Source organism: Symsagittifera roscoffensis, chromosome 6 (assembly GCF_963678635.1).
Source record: "Symsagittifera roscoffensis chromosome 6, txSymRosc1.1, whole genome shotgun sequence".
NCBI classification, from domain to species: domain Eukaryota; kingdom Metazoa; phylum Xenacoelomorpha; order Acoela; family Convolutidae; genus Symsagittifera; species Symsagittifera roscoffensis.
The window spans coordinates 21198888-21216698 of record NC_087067.1 but is presented as its reverse complement, the minus strand read 5'-3'; the positions used below and the strand labels follow the sequence as shown (position 1 = coordinate 21216698).

At 34.9% G+C, this 17811-nt stretch overlaps 2 protein-coding genes across 2 annotated transcripts in view; both read left to right on the top strand.

Moving 5' to 3' along the window:
- Positions 1-17811, top strand: part of LOC134848523 (vigilin-like) — a 352291-nt gene that overhangs the window by 150498 nt on the left and 183982 nt on the right. The window lies entirely within an intron of this gene.
- On the top strand, positions 12836-17505 carry LOC134848231 (uncharacterized). Its single transcript, XM_063865615.1, has 2 exons — positions 12836-13510; positions 16862-17505. The coding sequence occupies exons 1-2, from the start codon at positions 12839-12841 to the stop codon at positions 17243-17245; spliced, it is 1056 nt and encodes a 351-aa protein (XP_063721685.1). The 5' UTR covers positions 12836-12838; the 3' UTR covers positions 17246-17505.

The following is a 17811-nucleotide window of genomic DNA, read 5'->3' as shown; positions in this document are numbered from 1 at the left end:
TCAGTTTGTTTGTCATGCTATGTGTTTGTTGTATTGCAAGTAAAGCAAAATTTGCTTCACCTGTGTTTGTTAAGTTTTTAAATGTTTTTTAAAGTTTTTTGATGTATCGCTTCATCTGCAAGTAGTGATAGTCAATCATGCTTGTAGCGCATGTGGTTGGATTTGTCCCTTACTCGCAATTGAGCCTTTCGTCTTGTTGAATATGTCAGAACTCGGTGGGAACAGAGACAGATTGGCGGTTGTGAGGAACGAGATCTACAAACTAGTGGACGATTTGCGCTAGAGTATAGACAAGCTATCTGTCCAGTATGACAAGGTTTGTGTAAGAGTCGATGAGCGTAATTCAGACTTTGATATAGGTCTTGATGTTTTTTTTCAGGAGAAGTATTTTAATTTGTTCTGGCTAAAATTTACTATTTTGCGGTTAACTTTTTGATTTCTTTACACTTGCGAGTTCTTTTGAACTTGGCGTACAGGTAACGCCGTTGCCTTCTCACTCTGAGATCCGTGATTAGAATCATCGTCGGACCTTGTATTTTCTTCAGTATGTCTGCACTTGAAAAGTATGTATGTACCACCAGTTTTAGCTGCGCCCCTAGTTTTTTTATGGAAACTACGAAAATTTTGCTTCAGCTAGTTTTTATCTTTCAATTTCTTTCGGACTTTTTTTGCGTTGAATCGCAATTTTTGCTAGTCTCCCTTCGCCTCTGTGTTTTAGGTTCAATTTATTTCCTGTGTTAAAAGGCAGGCAAGCTTCACTACAGAACAGCAAAGGTCACGAAAAGAATTTCGAAAGAATTTTAATTTTCAGATTTCCCAGCGAAATAAATTTTTAACTATTGATCTAGTTTTCTCAAATTGGATTGTTTTTATCAAAAGTTTCAAGATAAATTGTTTTAGAAGTTCAAAGAGCTTTAAGGCCGTATATTTTTTCTGTGAATCAATAGTTGAGATTTTTTCAAAAACCATGTCAGTATTTTTTTTCTGTTTCCTTGCCTGCATTGACTCTTTTCCAATTGTCTGTTGGCCGTGTTTCCCTACTTTAGTCGCACTTTCCTTTGCAGTGTTTGGTTTTCTTAATGTTTTCCGAGCACTGGCAATAAAAAGCGTTGTGCACACTTCGTTAAATTTATATGTTATATGAAAAGACCAATTAGGCTTGGAATTAGGTAAATGTCATGTATGCTAAACCTCAAAAGAATTCTAAAAGTTGAGTGCGGCTATCTATCTTGGCTATCAGTATGCGTCGTGAGTTTGTAGGAATTGGTGCTCTCGTGGAAATGTAGTTGCCTTGAAAGCATCAAGTTGTGAGCACAGAATGTTCCGACCATAGTCTTAAACACACACAAAAAAGTTTTTTTTTTCAAGTTAGTGGCGTTGTTGCGGGGTGATAAAAGGATCTGAAAGAACTAGAAATTAGGCACGTTCGACAACCATAGTAAATTAGGCAAATCGAACAAAAGTTTTTGAAAAAGTTGACTAGAAAAACAAAAAAACATCAAAAGAAAAATTTCACAATTTTTTTTCATATTTTTTGAATTTTTGATTGGCAAAATGGCGTCAAAAATTTTGCTCTCGTAAAACTTAAGTTGAGCATAAATAAGTTATTGCAAACTGCTTAAGTTAAGCATAAACAAGCCTTCAATGCTCGGAACCCACATACTTTTTTTCCAATTTAAACTCTGAAGGCAATGAGACATGCGTAGTGAATGAAATTGTCCAGTTTTTGCATGGAAACTAAAATGCCTTTTCGGTTTTGGCTTCCACTGCTAAAATTGCACGCACGCTATCGATTGCACTCTTTATTAGTATGTTGGTCTATTGTTTTTTCTTTTCAGGCTTTTTTCTTCACTCATTGCTAGATTATCTACATGGTCCGATTTTTATTGTGCAGAAACTAATTTTTAATTATTTTGAATCTTCGAAGCTGTGGCAACCGTGTCGCGAAACCTCAAGAACAATTGAATTTCCTCCTTTTCACCCACGCCAAAAATATATATATATTTTTCAAACATTCTATGCAATAGAAAAAAGGAACTTGTTTCTCCTGTAAACCAATTAAATTTTTAACATAATTTACATTCGAGTTGAATCATCATCAATTTGATGAAATTGAAATTCAAGAGAGGATAGACAAAAGGCATGTAATATTCCTACTGGAAGCCTACCCTGAAGACAAGGCCAGCAAAACAATATGGAATGAATAATTTATCACAAATCAAATTTACATGTCTAGTTACTGTTTTGTTAACTTACACAGAAGGTTAGATCTAATTGCAACAATTTCCATAATATGTATATAAAAGAAAAAACCAAAAAAAAGACGAGCTCAATATTTTGAGATAAGATTCAGAGCTCTGAATGATTTCATATTAGGGTTTAGCTATGATTAGATTAAGGAAAAAGGTTTTATTCGCTTATGATTGTTTTTTTTTTTACTTTTTTTAAGATAGATACCCTTGCGATTATTAAGCATGTTGCAATCGAGTACTAGGCCTTTTACCCGTAAACAACTTTAGATTAAGATTAAGACGATTTATCCACGGGGAAAGGACCAACACAAGAGCTGTACAGCTCATCACGGCGAACCGCTGTTTTGCCCCTGTTTAAGAACTACATGCAATTTTTTTTTGGTTATTTTTCGCAGAATGGTCAATTTAGTTAGAATGATGAATTTCATTTCATGCTCATTTCGTCAAAATTCTAGAAACTACCATCATTTAAGTAGTAATAAGGTGACGCCCGTTTCAGGTAGTAATTATTTTTTAAAATTGAAAAAAGACAGTCAAAAAAGTTTTCTGAAAGAAATGTCATTTTTCCATTATCACTTTCTTTTTTTCAACGCTATATTTGAATCGGAAGTGTTGCAAAGCTCTTCTTCGCCTGTGTTAAATTAGGAAAAAATGTTAAAATGGCCATATCTCGAAAAGACAAGACTCAAAGTGTCTTATGCTACTTGTAAAACAACCGGCCATTTTTAATTTGTTTAGTTTTATGGCAATTTTAGATTAATATGTCAACATCAACGCCGAAGCTATCACTCTCAGTCGAGTTAGATGCGTCCGCAATTTGTCAGCTGTTAATGCACTACATGAAAGCCGAATCTCCGCAAATTTATGAAAAACAAAGTTCAGTTAAATCAACACCACAATGGATCAGTTCGTTCCCCATAATAGACAATATTTCAATGAACCAAATGGGACTTTTATCCATGAAACTGGATGCTGAAATTGCAACTGCGTGCTATGATTATGAACCTTTTGACGATTTAGCGCCTCAAGCTTCCGAGCAATTGACAGCGAATGTTTCGGCTAAGTTTGATCAAACAGAATTGCAAAATAATCCAAGATCAGGCTGTGATGGCGAGTCTCCTGTCACTAAATTAGAACCTGTTTTGTCAGCACAATGTCGGGAAAGCGCAAATATCTCTGTTGAAAAAACGCCTGATGATGAAATTTCCAAAAAATTTTCCGCTCAAGTCAATACAAGTCAGTCGCTTAACTACACTAGCGCTGATCCCTTGCCTCCTTGGTATAGAGCATTGAATCAACCTTTGAACTTTGAGATCCTCGAAAAGGTTGCCTCATCTGAATCTGTTACAAAATTTCAGAACAAAGCATCAAGGAGAAAGTCAACTGAATCAACAACCATTAGGTCAAATCATGATTCAGTCATAACAAAAAATAAGTCAAAAAATAAGTCGGGACAAAATAAGTCAAAAACCTCCTCAAAAAAGTTAGCTGAGAACCAGCAGAAACGAATTTGTTGTAATCACTGTACTTTTATTACATCTACCACTAATAATTTGCTAAAACATTTCGTTAGGAATCATGGAAACGTGTTTTTTGGGTGTCACCTATGCTCATATAAAACAAGGTGTAAAACCACACTTGGAAGGCATTTGAACAGAAATCACAAAATAGAGCAAATAGAAGCAAGATATTTGGCTAATCGAGCTACCAAATTGATAGAACAATCATCAGGATCTAATACAGAGGAAACATCAAGATCTCTTGCAGGAGAAACAGCCTTACCTATTGCAAGAGGAACATTCGAATCTATTGGAGAAGAATTAAGTCCTTATTTATTGGAGGAGCCAGTTGAGTTTTCTTAAATTGATTTTGGTTTTATGTTTTGGTAGCTTTAAGGACGTATTATATCTGTCTATATCACAATAAGATTTATCAAGAGTTTTGTTTGACACCATTTCTATAGTTGCAAAACTTATTGTAGTTTTCCAATATGATTTCTTTGCTGACTATTAATGTGTTTTTCACTTTGTAAATTTTCTTTCATTCTTCGAGAGCTTTATTTCTGTTTAGAATTGACAAAATCAATATTTACAGGTCCTAAGACTTGAATTTAGCTTAAAGGTTTCCGTTTTTTTGCCGAAAAAATTTTGGTATAAGAAGGCAATAAATATGGATGTTGTCTTACAGAAATGTGAATTATATATATAGTTTTTATATGAAACATGTTAAATACTTTTTGTAGGTAGTTCTTAAGCTTGATTGATTGTTAAGGATAGTTATGCTTTGTATAAATTGGTTTCTCTCTAAAATAAAGTAAATTCAATTTGTATAAAGTTCAAAAATGTACAGTTGTCTTTTTTGACGGAGGTTAGCATCGTAGTCATTTTCTTCGTCGGAAAAATAACATGAAGTTATTTTTTGTTGAATTTCAGGTGTTCATGCTCTAAAATGTTTACCGTACCACCAGAAATATCTTTTAGCTTCAAATTAAACAGCTCAGTTCTGTGCGGTATTCTTGCAGATTATATCAAATCTGAAACATCGAATAGCGGATCGGCTTTTTCTCAAAATGCATTCAAAATTGTTCATAATGACTCTCGGAAGGAACTCGGATCCCTTTCAATGTCATTATCAGCTCCTGAAGATCAAACAAGAGTCGAAGATTTTGATAATTTATTTGATCCACTCATTTTTGAAACTTTAGATAATTCTCTGGGCTGTAATTTTTCTAATAAGTTTACCAGAAATAATGAAGTCAACTGCCAAATGAATACTCAATCAGCTACAATGAAACCTGAAAACGATTCTATGCTGGGCTTTGAATCGCTCGCAAATCAGGATCAAAACATGGAAAATGTCCTTCAAAAGGATGGCGTAAATGTTTCAATGAGTCGATTTTTTCTTGAAGGGAAAGGAAGCGTCTCGAATGAGAGTCATTTAAATAGTTTTGAAAATTCCGAAAGTTCCAGTTTGCGGTTCATAGCCGAGCAATTGGAGAATTCAGAACGTCTCTCAGAATCGAACCCGTACGTAGTTAACAATACACGAAATCAGTTGGATCCTAATTTAAGTGTACCAGCTGTTGGCCAAGCTGAAGAAACTATTGCTCCTAAAAGTGACAAAGATGTAAATATCGATAGCCTATTGACTTTCGAAAATCGAAAGTTTCGATGTGTGAAATGCAATAGCAATGCTAAAAATCTGGCATTCCCATGCAATAAGTGCAATTGTTTTGTCAAAGAGAAAAGCTTCATTGAGGCAAAAATATTTGCTATGCGAAGCAAAATTGAAACTACTGGGAACAAAAATGGGGTCACGAAAAGAAAATCTGCTGCGAAAAAAAGTAAAATCGAAAATGAAGACAATGTTGATTCTACGTCCTCGACTAATGCCGAAATGCTGAACTCTGTAGAAATAGAAATTCCCTTGCCTCCCAACAGCGAAGATTTTTACCGTGATGTAATATGCAACTCGACAAACACGAGTGTCAGCCCTGGCGAAGTGTATGAAGATCCGTCTGCAGGAGGCAAATTTTTCTCGAAGTACGGCGAAAAAGGAGTTTTTGTACCCAAATGGGAAGATAACGTAGCGAAAGGACATATCTTGAAATTGGAATCGGGGAATTTTGCATGCGCTTATTGTAATTACAAATCGCCAATCAAACGATATATAACTGATCATTACAATCACGTGCATAGAAAGTTATTTGTTCATTGTGAAAAATGTGATTTTATAACGAGAACACGACATAGCTTGTACCGTCACTACTCGAATAGACATAACTTACCGATCAATGAGGCTCAATCTTTGACTGAGAAAGCAATTTTCACCACTGAAGTATCAAACGGTCCACTAAAAACAACGGTGGACTCATGTTGAGGCACAATCGAAGCGTCATCAGAAGATCTATGTACACAAACTTAATGCCTCCATAACTTTGTTTGTTGAAAAAATTTCAACTTTTTATTAATCAATTTGTTATATAGAAAACTACAAACATTGTCTAATATAGAAACTTTTGTATAAATTTGAATGGTAGCAAGATGTTATTTGGTATTAGCAATTTTGAAGTTCCCTCTCCCGAAAAGGATATCTCCGTGTTGTGCCATCACTCCCTGAGCCCTATTTTGTCTGAATTAGACCATCCGCAAATAACTTAGCGTCGATGGGAAAAATGATACGAAAGCTTTGTTGTTATATTTGAAGAAGATTGAATGCATGACCAGTTATTGCAAAACGTTTAATATGATTGACTCTGCACTAGAAAATTGAAGGAAATATTTTAAATTGATAATTTTTATTTTGTTAATCATATAGGAATTCAAAAAGTAGTCAACCAAAGTATGAAACTCTCCCTAGCTTGCCTCTATCCTTTCCTCCTCCTCCTCCTTAATTGGCACCTGGCACAAGGTTATATGCTTGAATATGCAGTGATTATATTTATTGTAGAAACGGTTTCTAAATCATTGGCTAGATTCTTCAACTTTTCCAGGTTGAATCATTACCTGATTTTTAAACCAGTTGATGTAAACGTAATGAATTGTTGTAGTAGAATTTGTCTTGGTTTCTCAATTTAGAATAAATTATTACCTAACCAAAAATCATAATTTAAGACCAGTCAAAGATCCAGGCAAAGTTTTATTAAATGCACTTGCAAAAACAAGGGTTTTGAAACCCGCAGCTAGACTGTTTTGAGACAATCATTTGTCCTTTCACTTGCGAGGTTGAAATCGGGATCAAGAGTTTTTAACCGTTAAAATCTTTTCTAACAAATCTGTAAGAAATCGAACTTGCTTCATTGTTTGAACTTGAGAACTTCCAGGCTCATTCATACTTGGTCTAAAGATAACGCGGTCGTACCTTATTTTCAGAATGTTTGCATTTTTTACTGGTGAAAATTGATTTGCCGGACTTTGGTTTATCTGCTTTTTTGTCGGCCTAATTTCTACAGCATGGAACTTTGTAATTTGAACAATCTATACAATATTTAATTGGCATTTCACTTGACACATATTTAAGAAGTACCTCTGTTGACATGGTTAAGCTTTTTCCACGTATTAATTTTTGCATGTTTAGCGAAATTTTTTTTGCACGCTTAAGCTATGTGATGCTGAAGAAATATTACTTGGCACGTGTTAAAGAAGTTCCTATGTTGGTTTGCAAAATGGCAAAAACATTGCAAGCGTTGATATGCCTACTCAAGTCGACATTACGAAATCTGTTGGAGCGCGAATGCTCTAACTCAACATTTTGCCGATACTCGCAACGTAAAACTGTCAAAACTGGGTTTCACAGTTTATTTGAATAAATTTGAAGTTCTCCACCCAAATGTGGGTTGCTGTCAGAGTACACTCAGGGGTTGCAAATCTGGCGTCCATGAATGACTGCTCAAATCCTTTTGGTTTATCGAGATATTGCGTTTTTTTCTGATTTTTTCAGTTTTTTTCAAAAATCGTAGATATTAAAACTAACCGAACTTGAATTCTAAATCCTGTACTGGGGAGTTTTCAGGGTTTACTCAGAGGTTGCAAATTTGGCGTCCAAGTGTGGTTTGCTCAAATCCTTTTGGTTTTCGAGATATGGCGTCTTCAATCATGTTTTCATTTAAAAAAATTTAGATATATAAAATAGCTAACCGAAATTTTCAACCCTATAGTGGGGTTCTGTCAGGGTACGCTCAGGTATTGCGAATTTGGCGTCTAAGAATGGTTGCTCGATTCCTTTCGTTATCGAGATATGGGCGTTTTTCATGACTTTTTTCCAAATTCAGATATAAACAACCTAGCTGAACTTGAAATTCTCAGCTCCTTAGTGGGGTGCTGTCCGGGTACACATAGTGGTTGCAAATCATGTACTTGAAATTTTCAACGCTATAGTGGGGTCCCGTCAAGGTACGCTCAGGTTTTGCGTCTAAGAATAGTTGCTCGAATCCTTTTGTTTTCGAGATATGGGCGTTTTTTCATTACTTTTTTCAAAACTTAGATATAAACAGCCCAACTGAACTTGAAATTCTCAGCCCCTTAGTGGGTAGCTGTCCGGGTTTACATAGTGATTGCACATCTGGCGTCCAAGTATCACTGCTCAAATCCTTCTGGTCTCCGAGATATGGCGTTTTCTATGATTTTTTTTTTCAGATTATTCTAGCGTCAAAAATTGATTTATTTAAATGGCGTTTCACATAAAGCATGTTTAAGAAGTTGCTATGTTGACATGTTATAGCTTTTTCAACATAATCTTTTTAACATGTTTAACGAAATGTTTTTTCAGGTTAAAGCAATATCGAATATTTTTTTAAAGATTTTTTTGGCCTATGTTTAAGAAGTCGCTCTGTTGCTCTGTTAAACGGCCAAAACATTGCAAGTGTTGAAATTTTACTCAATTCGACGTTTAAAATTTGTTGGAGCGCGACTGAAACGCTATTTTTGCATTGTAAAATTATCAAAATTCTAGTTTCACAATTTCTTTAACAAAATTTTAATTTCACAAACCTTAAGTGGGTTGCTGTCAGGGTAAACTAAGGGGTTACAAATCTGGCGTCCAAGAATGAATGCTCAAGTCTTTTTTCGTTTTTGAGATATGGCGTTTTTTATGATTTTTTGAATTTTTAAAGAAAAAACCTGAATATTAAAACAACTGACACAATTGAAATTCTCAACCCTAAGGCGGGGATTTGTCAGGTGCTCTTCGGTGTTTGAAATGTGGTCTCTAATTTTGACTGCCAAAATCCTTTTGGTTCCCTAGATGTGGAGATTTTTTTCCTTTTTTCTTTTAAGAAGTTGAATTAAAAAATAAAATCGATTTTCTCAACCCTAATGGCGGGGTTATGTCAGGGTTTATTCAGGAAGCACTGCGAAGGTATAAATGTTGACTCTTATTTTTAATGCTCAAATCTTTTTTTTGTTTCCTAGATATGGCGTGTTTCATGATTTTTTCAATACTCTTTCTAAAAACTCTGATTTAAACAGCTGAAAGAACTTGAAGTTCTCAAGCGTAAGATGGGATCCTGTCAGGGTAGCAAAAATGCACTCTTATTTTATCTGCAGAAATCATATTTGTCATTGAAATATTGCGTTTTTTTATCAAATCGAAACCCCTGATAGATGAGCCCAGTTTATGTTCACGGTTGCATTAAATATCGCTGTTTTGGTACATGTTTCGGAATCTCTTTCTACGTTCAAGTATCTATTTGAAGCACTGTAGGTGCTAGTCCTGCGCTATTACTCATATAAATCACTGTCGTTTTGTTATTTTGTCTCAAAGTACCAACTTGGATTTTTATTAAGTTTTTTTTATAATGGTTTCGGCTTATGTCAAAGTATGTCCTTTTGTTTTTTTTCCAGCTCAATAGGCTTCTACTCTTGTCTTTTTCCGATTTTTTGGTAAAAATTGAAATGTAGGAGTTTCGTTTATCTGCTTGTTTTTTTTTGTCGGGCTAATTTCCAAAGCATGTTTTTGATTTAATTGAAGAACATGCACTAGAATTCACAGTCGTCCTATTGTTTTCCCAATTTACCAACTTGGTTTGGAATAGGTTTTTCTTAACGGTTTTGATTTATGGCCAGTTATGTCTTTTTGTTTGTCTTCGGAAAAAAGGAATAATTTTTCAAAATTTTGCAATTTTTCTGACTGAATGCTAAGTAGATTGATAAATTTTGCATCTAGCTACGCAATTTATGTATCAAATGCCTCAGTGCAAACTCAAAAGGTTTCTGAGTAATTCGCCGCCTAAGCTACGCTGTAATAGAAGGATGGAGGTATTGCGCGCGTTATGCATCTCAAGTTGGCCCACTTCGCTATTTGAGACAGTACTTTAAAAAAGATGATAGCACGTGAAAGGTTTTACTGACTTTTTTTTAGCAGATCCCCATCAACATAGATATAGAACCTCGTAAAATCAACCACTGATTTAGTGCGGTTGCGAATGAGGACGAAATGCGACAAGCAAAGGTATTGCAATCGGGTACTAGACTTTTTTTCGTAAAATGTTGACTGGACTGGTCTGCACTCATCTTTAGTGGTACCTTTTTTCATGATATATTCAAATTTCTCAGCGTTCCCGGTCAGGTTGGAATCTGACCTGGACCTTTTTTTTCAAACGGGAATAATTCTGTTTTAATTAAAATTATCGGCCAATTATTTGTCTCCTTATCGGTCGGCTTAGTTGTCGCATCTTGGAATCGTTTTTTTTTTGCTACGCGCATTTTTTTGAATGTTGCTTTAAGTGTTTTATTTACTCCTACAACTTGTAACTTAATTTGCCTTGACTTCGTATTTCCTCCTTCATTTCTTTTGTTCAGCTAAAAAAAATTTCCTTAGCCCAAATTGCTGGGACCTGTTTTTATTTCGTTTCAAACTACCAGCTTGGATTTTGATTAATTTCTTAAAAATTCTTTTGGCTTATGGCAATTTATGTGTTTTTGTTTCTTCTCGGCTCAATAGGCGCCTACTCAAGTGTTGTCGTTTTTTTTCTATTTGTTTGTATTTTTTTCTGGTAAAATTTGAATTACAGGTTTTTCGTTTAACTACTTTTTTTTTGTCGGCCTTGTTTCCAAACCTTGTTTTTTAATAAAAAGAATATGCACTATGATTCACAGTCGTCGTGTTATTTTGTCATTTTACCAACTTGGATTTCGAATATGAATTTTTTTATTATAATGGTTTCGGTTTATGGCAATTTATGTCATTTTGTTTGTCTTCGGCTCAGTAGGCGTCTACTCGATTTTTGTCGACTGATAAGCGGCTCGGTAAATGACACTAAAAGCTTGCTTAACACTGATGGTTGTGTTTCTTGACTGTATTTCGGAAAATAAACGCCGGGCATTGCGTTTTTTGACTTATGTTCTCAAATTGTAGATCATTCGAGAATTGAGTTAGTTTTTAGTTAGTTTTTGTTCGACCTTTTTAAAATTTTTTGCTAGCTTGCAATGCTATGTGTATGATGTATAGCAAGTGCTGCCAAGCTCCGCTTCGCCTGTGTCAATTTTTTTTTTGTTTCGTCCATGCCACGCTTTTTAACTAACGTTGGAAAGATTTGCGGGCATTAATTATCAATCCCTTAGTAGAATAATTGGCTATATTCAAACTGCGCCCCTCGGTTTATTCTAAGGCATCCGTTTTTGTAAAATATGAGCGGGTGCGGAACTCGAAATGAACTGATCGTCAGAACTACCGCACATAAAAAATTACCTAAAATTTTGACTTTCTTTTAATTCGACCTATCCAATTATGTTGGCTGTGGCACACTTCATTAAAGATTAGGCTCTATGATTATGAATCATGTTTTACTGCATTTTTACTGCAGTTTTACTGCATAAATTTCAGCGATGAAAACACAGACCCATTTAAAGGTCGCCGAAATTTGCCTGTTTGTTCCGACTGCTTTGTAACGTGTTTGTAACAGTGTCTGGCTTAAAAAAGGAATATCATTTCAATAAAAAAATTCCATTTCCTATGACGGAAAGCCAAGTACAGTGATGAATTTTGCTTCTAGTTTCGCAATTTTTGCATCAAAATTCTGCGCAAACTGGACAGATTTTTGAGTAATTCGCCGCCGATGCTACGCTGTAATAGACGAATGGAGTTTTTGCGCGCATTATGTATCCCAAGTTGGCCCACTTCGCTATTTGAGACAATAATTTACAAAAATGATAGCACTTGAAAGGTTTTTTTCTGGTATTTTTTTTTTTCACCAGATGAACATTAACTTAGATATACAACCTCATAAAATCAACCGTTGATTTTGCGATGTTGCGAATGAGGATGAAATGCGCTAGTCATTGAATAAATTCGTCACTTCGTAAATTTCATGAAAATTGAACCTTGCTATCAATTAAAAAGTAGCAGATGAAAATAAACATATCAATATCGTTCGGATGCCGGAAACATTTTGGGTCTAAGTTAAAAATCAAAATTTTCCCGGTAAAACGCCACATCCAGTACAAATATTCTATCACTTCCTGTGAGAGACGGAACAATAAAAAAAAGTTAGAATAAAAACAGACTTCTAATTTCGATCTTCTTGCAGTGATCAAAATTGAATCAGAGGCGTTCTGCTCGAGTTTTTGTGATATATTCTACAGCCGAAGCATAAACCAGCTACCGTACAGACCACCCGAGTTCACTAGGAAGTAATCTAATATTTATGTAACAGTTGCGAAAGTGACGTACCGTTTTTTTCTGCTCATTTTTAGTTGTGAAGTTGCATTTAATAACCTTTTCATGATTTTTTTACAGAATTTCGCGAGCGCTGAGGTATCTCTTGAAGTTACTTAAGCTAAACTCAAACGGAAATGGCAGTACATACTCCCCCGCTATTATTAAAAAGTAAAATGGCGTTTACCTGTCATATATAATTGAATTGATCTGAGGAGTAATATACTCATAACGATTTTTGATTTATCTCCACGAAAGTGGAGATCACACCAGCCAAGAAATAATTTTTTTTCTCACTTGCAATAAGACCTTAAATTGACAATAGCAATAAGAAATCGTTGTGTTTGAATATCGTGAGTGAGATATTATCAATTTATCTGTTGTTTTTTGCTACAAAATCGGCACTGATTATTTGTCGGCTTTTCAGTGTAAATATGTTTGAAAGTTCGCCCGAAATTTCTTTCAACGTCAAACTTGACAGCGATGTTTTATGTAGCATGCTAATCGAGTACATAAAAGGCGAAAAAGACTCACGTTTATCCAAAGATTCACTATTAGAGTTACAAGAATCATTTAATGTCGTTGACCAAAGCAGTAAAAGTATTATTGGATCTCTTTCAATGATCTTATCACCCAAGAGCAAAAATATGCCGAACGATTTCGAAGTTGGCTCTGACTCGGAGCGAACAAAAGCTACCGAGTCGCAATTAGTAGAAGCCAACAATTCTGCTGCAAATGGCCGGATTGAATTGTTTTCTATGCTCAACAATTGGGGAAAACCTTCAAAATTTTTGAAGCCTCAAGTGAACGAAACTCAAGAAGCTGCAGTCTATTTAACTGATGAATCTAATCAAGTCGAAGAAGAAGAGGTGGAAATGAAACCAGACGTTAGTTCTCTTGGCCAAAATCTCAATAAGGAATCCAGGAACTTGATAACTGATAGATTTGTGCAAACAACACATCGTCGGTCGATGCTTAAGAAGTCGATTAGACAATCGGTCATATGTGGGAATCCGAATAAGGTAGAAAACAGTATGGGAAACGTGAACAGAGCTCGAACAAGCAAGCAAAAAACATGTGCAGGAGTCGCACAGATGCAGAATATGGTATGTATTCAATCTTCAATTTTAGATTTAAAAAAAAGATATTGACACTGCCTTTTTAAAAAGAGATAATCATTTTCAAAAAAGAGTAACTTTTTCTTCTATATACTGTTGATTTTTTAAGTAAAGGGCGTTTCAAGTGAGTTTAAAAACTGCGAGAATGATATTTAATTGTAGGTAAACAGCGCAAAATTTAATTAAATCTAACTAAATTCAGTATTATTAAATTTCTAAATCAAAAAAAATCCGACTGACCATATTTTTGACGCTGCGTCAAGTTCTTTGCAATTCAAGTCGTAACTTCAACTGTTTCAAAATGATACCTTACTTGACCCTCTACGAGATAAGAGCTTGCTTATAGGAAAAAAATCAGAAGGAAAAATTTCACCCTGCACCATAGTTTCTATTTTTCCTATCAAAATATATTTTTTTACATGTTCATCATTTAAGACAATAACATTGCAAAGATGTATTCAATTTAAATAATTAAAACCTTTCTTTATCAGTAACTTCGTGAAGTATAAGTAAAAAAAATTTCGGGAGAAAATAAGTTCCTGGCAAGTTTTATTGGTGGGTTTGTTTATTTAAATAAAAATCATGAAGGTGTTCTACGCTTTGTTCTGCGCTTTGTTCTTAATCTATGCTTATCCATGGGGTCCTTTCCTGGATCTCATACACAACATTTTTTATGCCTGTATAGCAAATGGAATGTTTTTAGAGTTATCTCGAAATTTCGCACTCTTTATCGGACTCGTCGCGTTCATCTAGTTTTCCGTGGTGTCAAGTTTTGGTGCGCTTTCTTAAGTTCGCACTCCGATCCATTTTTTTATAAACTTTTAATTCTTGCTCCGTAATTTTATTTTCAAAAGGTTTAGTCTCATTTGGTCAAAACTTAGGCTGAATTTTGTTTTTCCGCATTTTGACTTACGATTTCTTTATTCACTTCATTTCCTCTATTAAATGGAAGGTAAACTCCACTCTCGTACGGCAAAAATGTAAAGGCCACGAAGCACGTGATCGACTTGTAGTTTCGAATATGGAATTTGATTGTCAGATTTTGTCAAAAAAGGGCCATCATAAATTGATCGTGGAATTTCAAGTTTTTAGGCATAGATTTATTCTTTAAATTTCGAAATTTAATTTTCTTCAAAAAGCAAGTCAGTTTTTTTCTGTTTTCTTGGGTTCATTACTCTTTTTACGCTTGCGGTTATCAAGCATTATCACATCGGAATGTAGATTTTTTTTCGGGTCAACGACTGATTTAACACAATCAGTTGATTCACTTACGATGCTGGTATGCTGCTGACATGCTCTGTTTCATGAAAATTCATTGTTTTTTTTTACATTGTCTAAAACTCATTTTTTTTGCAATTAATTAACTTCGCTGTTGATGAGGTCAAAGTGTTGCCGTGCGTGTTTTTTTTTGATAAATTTGGAAATTGTTTTCATGTTTCTGCTCTTTTATAGGTTGCGAGTTTCTTCAAAGATTTTTGTAAGTTCATATAATTTTTCACTTTAAAACCCGTTTATATTGACTGTACCAGGGTTTTTGTCGCAGCGTCTACAAAGCTTAAAATTTGAATGGGTTTGTTATTAGTTTTTTTTTGAAATAATATAGTTTTCATTTATTTTTGGCGTTTTTTGTTCGTTTTTTTTCGCGGATTTGAAATTTGCCCCACATTTGCATTAGAGTTTAGCGGTTGACTTTGGAGTCTTTTAAAATTCGCCCTCTTGCATAAAAGCTTTACTCCGAAATAGAACCAAAAAAATGTAACTACCGTTTCTTTGTAATCCCTAAAAATACTAGCCACTGACAGTAGACCTGATAAAATTTTGGCAGCTATTTAAGCGTTTCAGCAAAAAATCTAAGCTGTCTGGATAATTCTTTCATCTTTTTCAAAAAGCATGGGAAAATTGCGGGAGTTCAAAATACCGAGAAAATAGTATGCGATCGCCAAAATTGTCTATATGGACGAGCAATGAACGGATTCACCCCCTTCGGATTCATCCCTTCACTATGAAATTGAAGAGATGTGGTATCATCTGGTAAAGCCAGAACGAAAAATGCTATAGAACAAAAAAGACTGTAGATCGCTGGAATTATGGTACGCAACCTTAATTGGCTCGCAACCCAGTTGATGGAAAGTAATTGCAAACTTGCAAAAAGACGGTTCTGTTCTAAAACTATTTCTATAGCGCCTCAAGTTAGCACCAATTTACAAACAAAAATAAGTAGTTAAAATGCAGACTGTGATGCTAGTTTGCCGAGGAAAAATTCGATTGCATTCTTTTCGCGCTATAGTGAACTCAATCTAAAAAGTTTCTTTTTATATAATTTTTGGGTTTATTTCTGAATAACAATTTATAGATCTTTTTGAAAAGACATTTACTTGCAGCCTCTAGTACACGTAAAGAACGCATTGTCTTAATTGGCATTTAAAAAATGCTCTGTCTCTAGCATTTGTGAAATGGTGAATGTTTGTGCATTGTGAAATGGTTGTATGATTAGTCCAACCAATCTAATAGTGGCTGAGATGACATTCAACTTTAGAGAAATTGAGATTTTTCGGTGTCTAAACTGAGACTTGCCGTTCGGATTAGTTTCAAATGTATAGCGAAATCGAGAATATCGGCATGGTCAATTCTGTTCAATTTTGAACCGCTTTTATCGACGCTTTGTTTCCGAATCACTTTCAAGTTTCACTTTGGTTTAAACAATTAGTTTTCAAAGGGGTTATCTAATTCTGGGGTTCAATGAGGTGGTGTTTAGAAAAAGGGGGTTATAACATTGGGAACCGACAAAGTAAATCAGAGATATTTTTCTTGTCCTTTTATTTCGACCAATCGAAGAATGAGAGGGTGTTATGGTGACTATCCTACACCATAGTTTCATAATCTTGATCGAGTTTTTGGAACCTTAGACGAAAAAAAATACGCGCAGCTCTGGCTAAGCTCTTGGAATTTTTTCGAATTTATTTTAAAAAGGAAGCCCATTCTAGCAGTAATTGCAAGATGGCATTTCCGAAATAGCTGTACCGCAAACAAACTCGTTTGTTTTGTTTTTTTTGCTGATCACGTGATTTTAGTGCTGAAGAAATCACTCATGTTGTGTATTTAACTGACAATGCGAAATAACTTCATGTTTGAGATTCAGATATTTGTGTTTCTTTGAAAAAAGATTTCTAAACCTTTGTTAAATTATTTCTGGTTGATGGCGGCATATAATCACTCGGTTGAAAAGCAGCATTAGCTGCTCTGAGCCAGCTAGTTACACTTGAAATCGGTTTGCAGTGACATATATTGTTTCTAAATGTACTCTAATCATTTGACCTGAATGGGTTGTCGCTGTTTTAGCTTGGAAGAAATCACAATAACAATCGATTGAGCGTCAAGTGGAGTTCAGACCAAGAAAACTTTTTCTGCACTCGATGCAAGTACAAGTCAACCTCTAGACGCAACGTCAAAGCTCATTTCAAAGATGTACATCGTAATATGTTTGTGCATTGTGAAATGTGCACGCTTTCCACCCGATCCAAGGTTCGTTTGAGAAGACACTATAACTGTTTTCACAAACTAGATGCAGAGAATGTGCACGTGTTGATGCAGCGATCTAAGTTCATCCTTGTTCCACCTGAAAAACCCACGCAGATAAGCGAGAGTAGCAGAAACTCAGGTAATAGTTCAGTTTTGCAAACAGTGGCGGAATATAAATTACTGGAGAACCGTCAGCAGGAATGAGCTCGTGCTATGGACGCCCATCGAACTTGAATAATTTATTTTGTACTGAATTTCTAGATAAAGTCATCAATGCAATAACTAATGAATCATCACTGCAATAACCAATGAATCATCAATGCTTATCAAAATTCTAACATAAATTAAGTATTGGAAACGAAAGTTGTTGATCGGAAATCTTCGTTAAAATTTCGAAGCGTTTCTTGAAGGCTTGGTAGTTAAAATTGATTCGGGTGTCTTAAACAGCAATTATCTATGAGAAAAGAAACGATATTTTTAGATGAAAAGTAAATGATGATTTCGTGATAAAAAAATACATTTTGTTCTTGATTGGAAACGATATCTGCTACCGGAGTGCGGTCTGTATTAAGACAACGGCGTATTCATACTCGACAGTAAGCAGACAAATATTGCATCGACCAATCAGAATCGAGATGAGAAAGCGAACTTTCGAAATAAAGAATTATTATTTATTAATTTCTTCCTTGTCTCGATTCTGATTGGTTAATTTAGTGTTTGTCTGCTTAGTGACGTGTATGAATACGCGGTTGTCTTAATACTGGTACGTA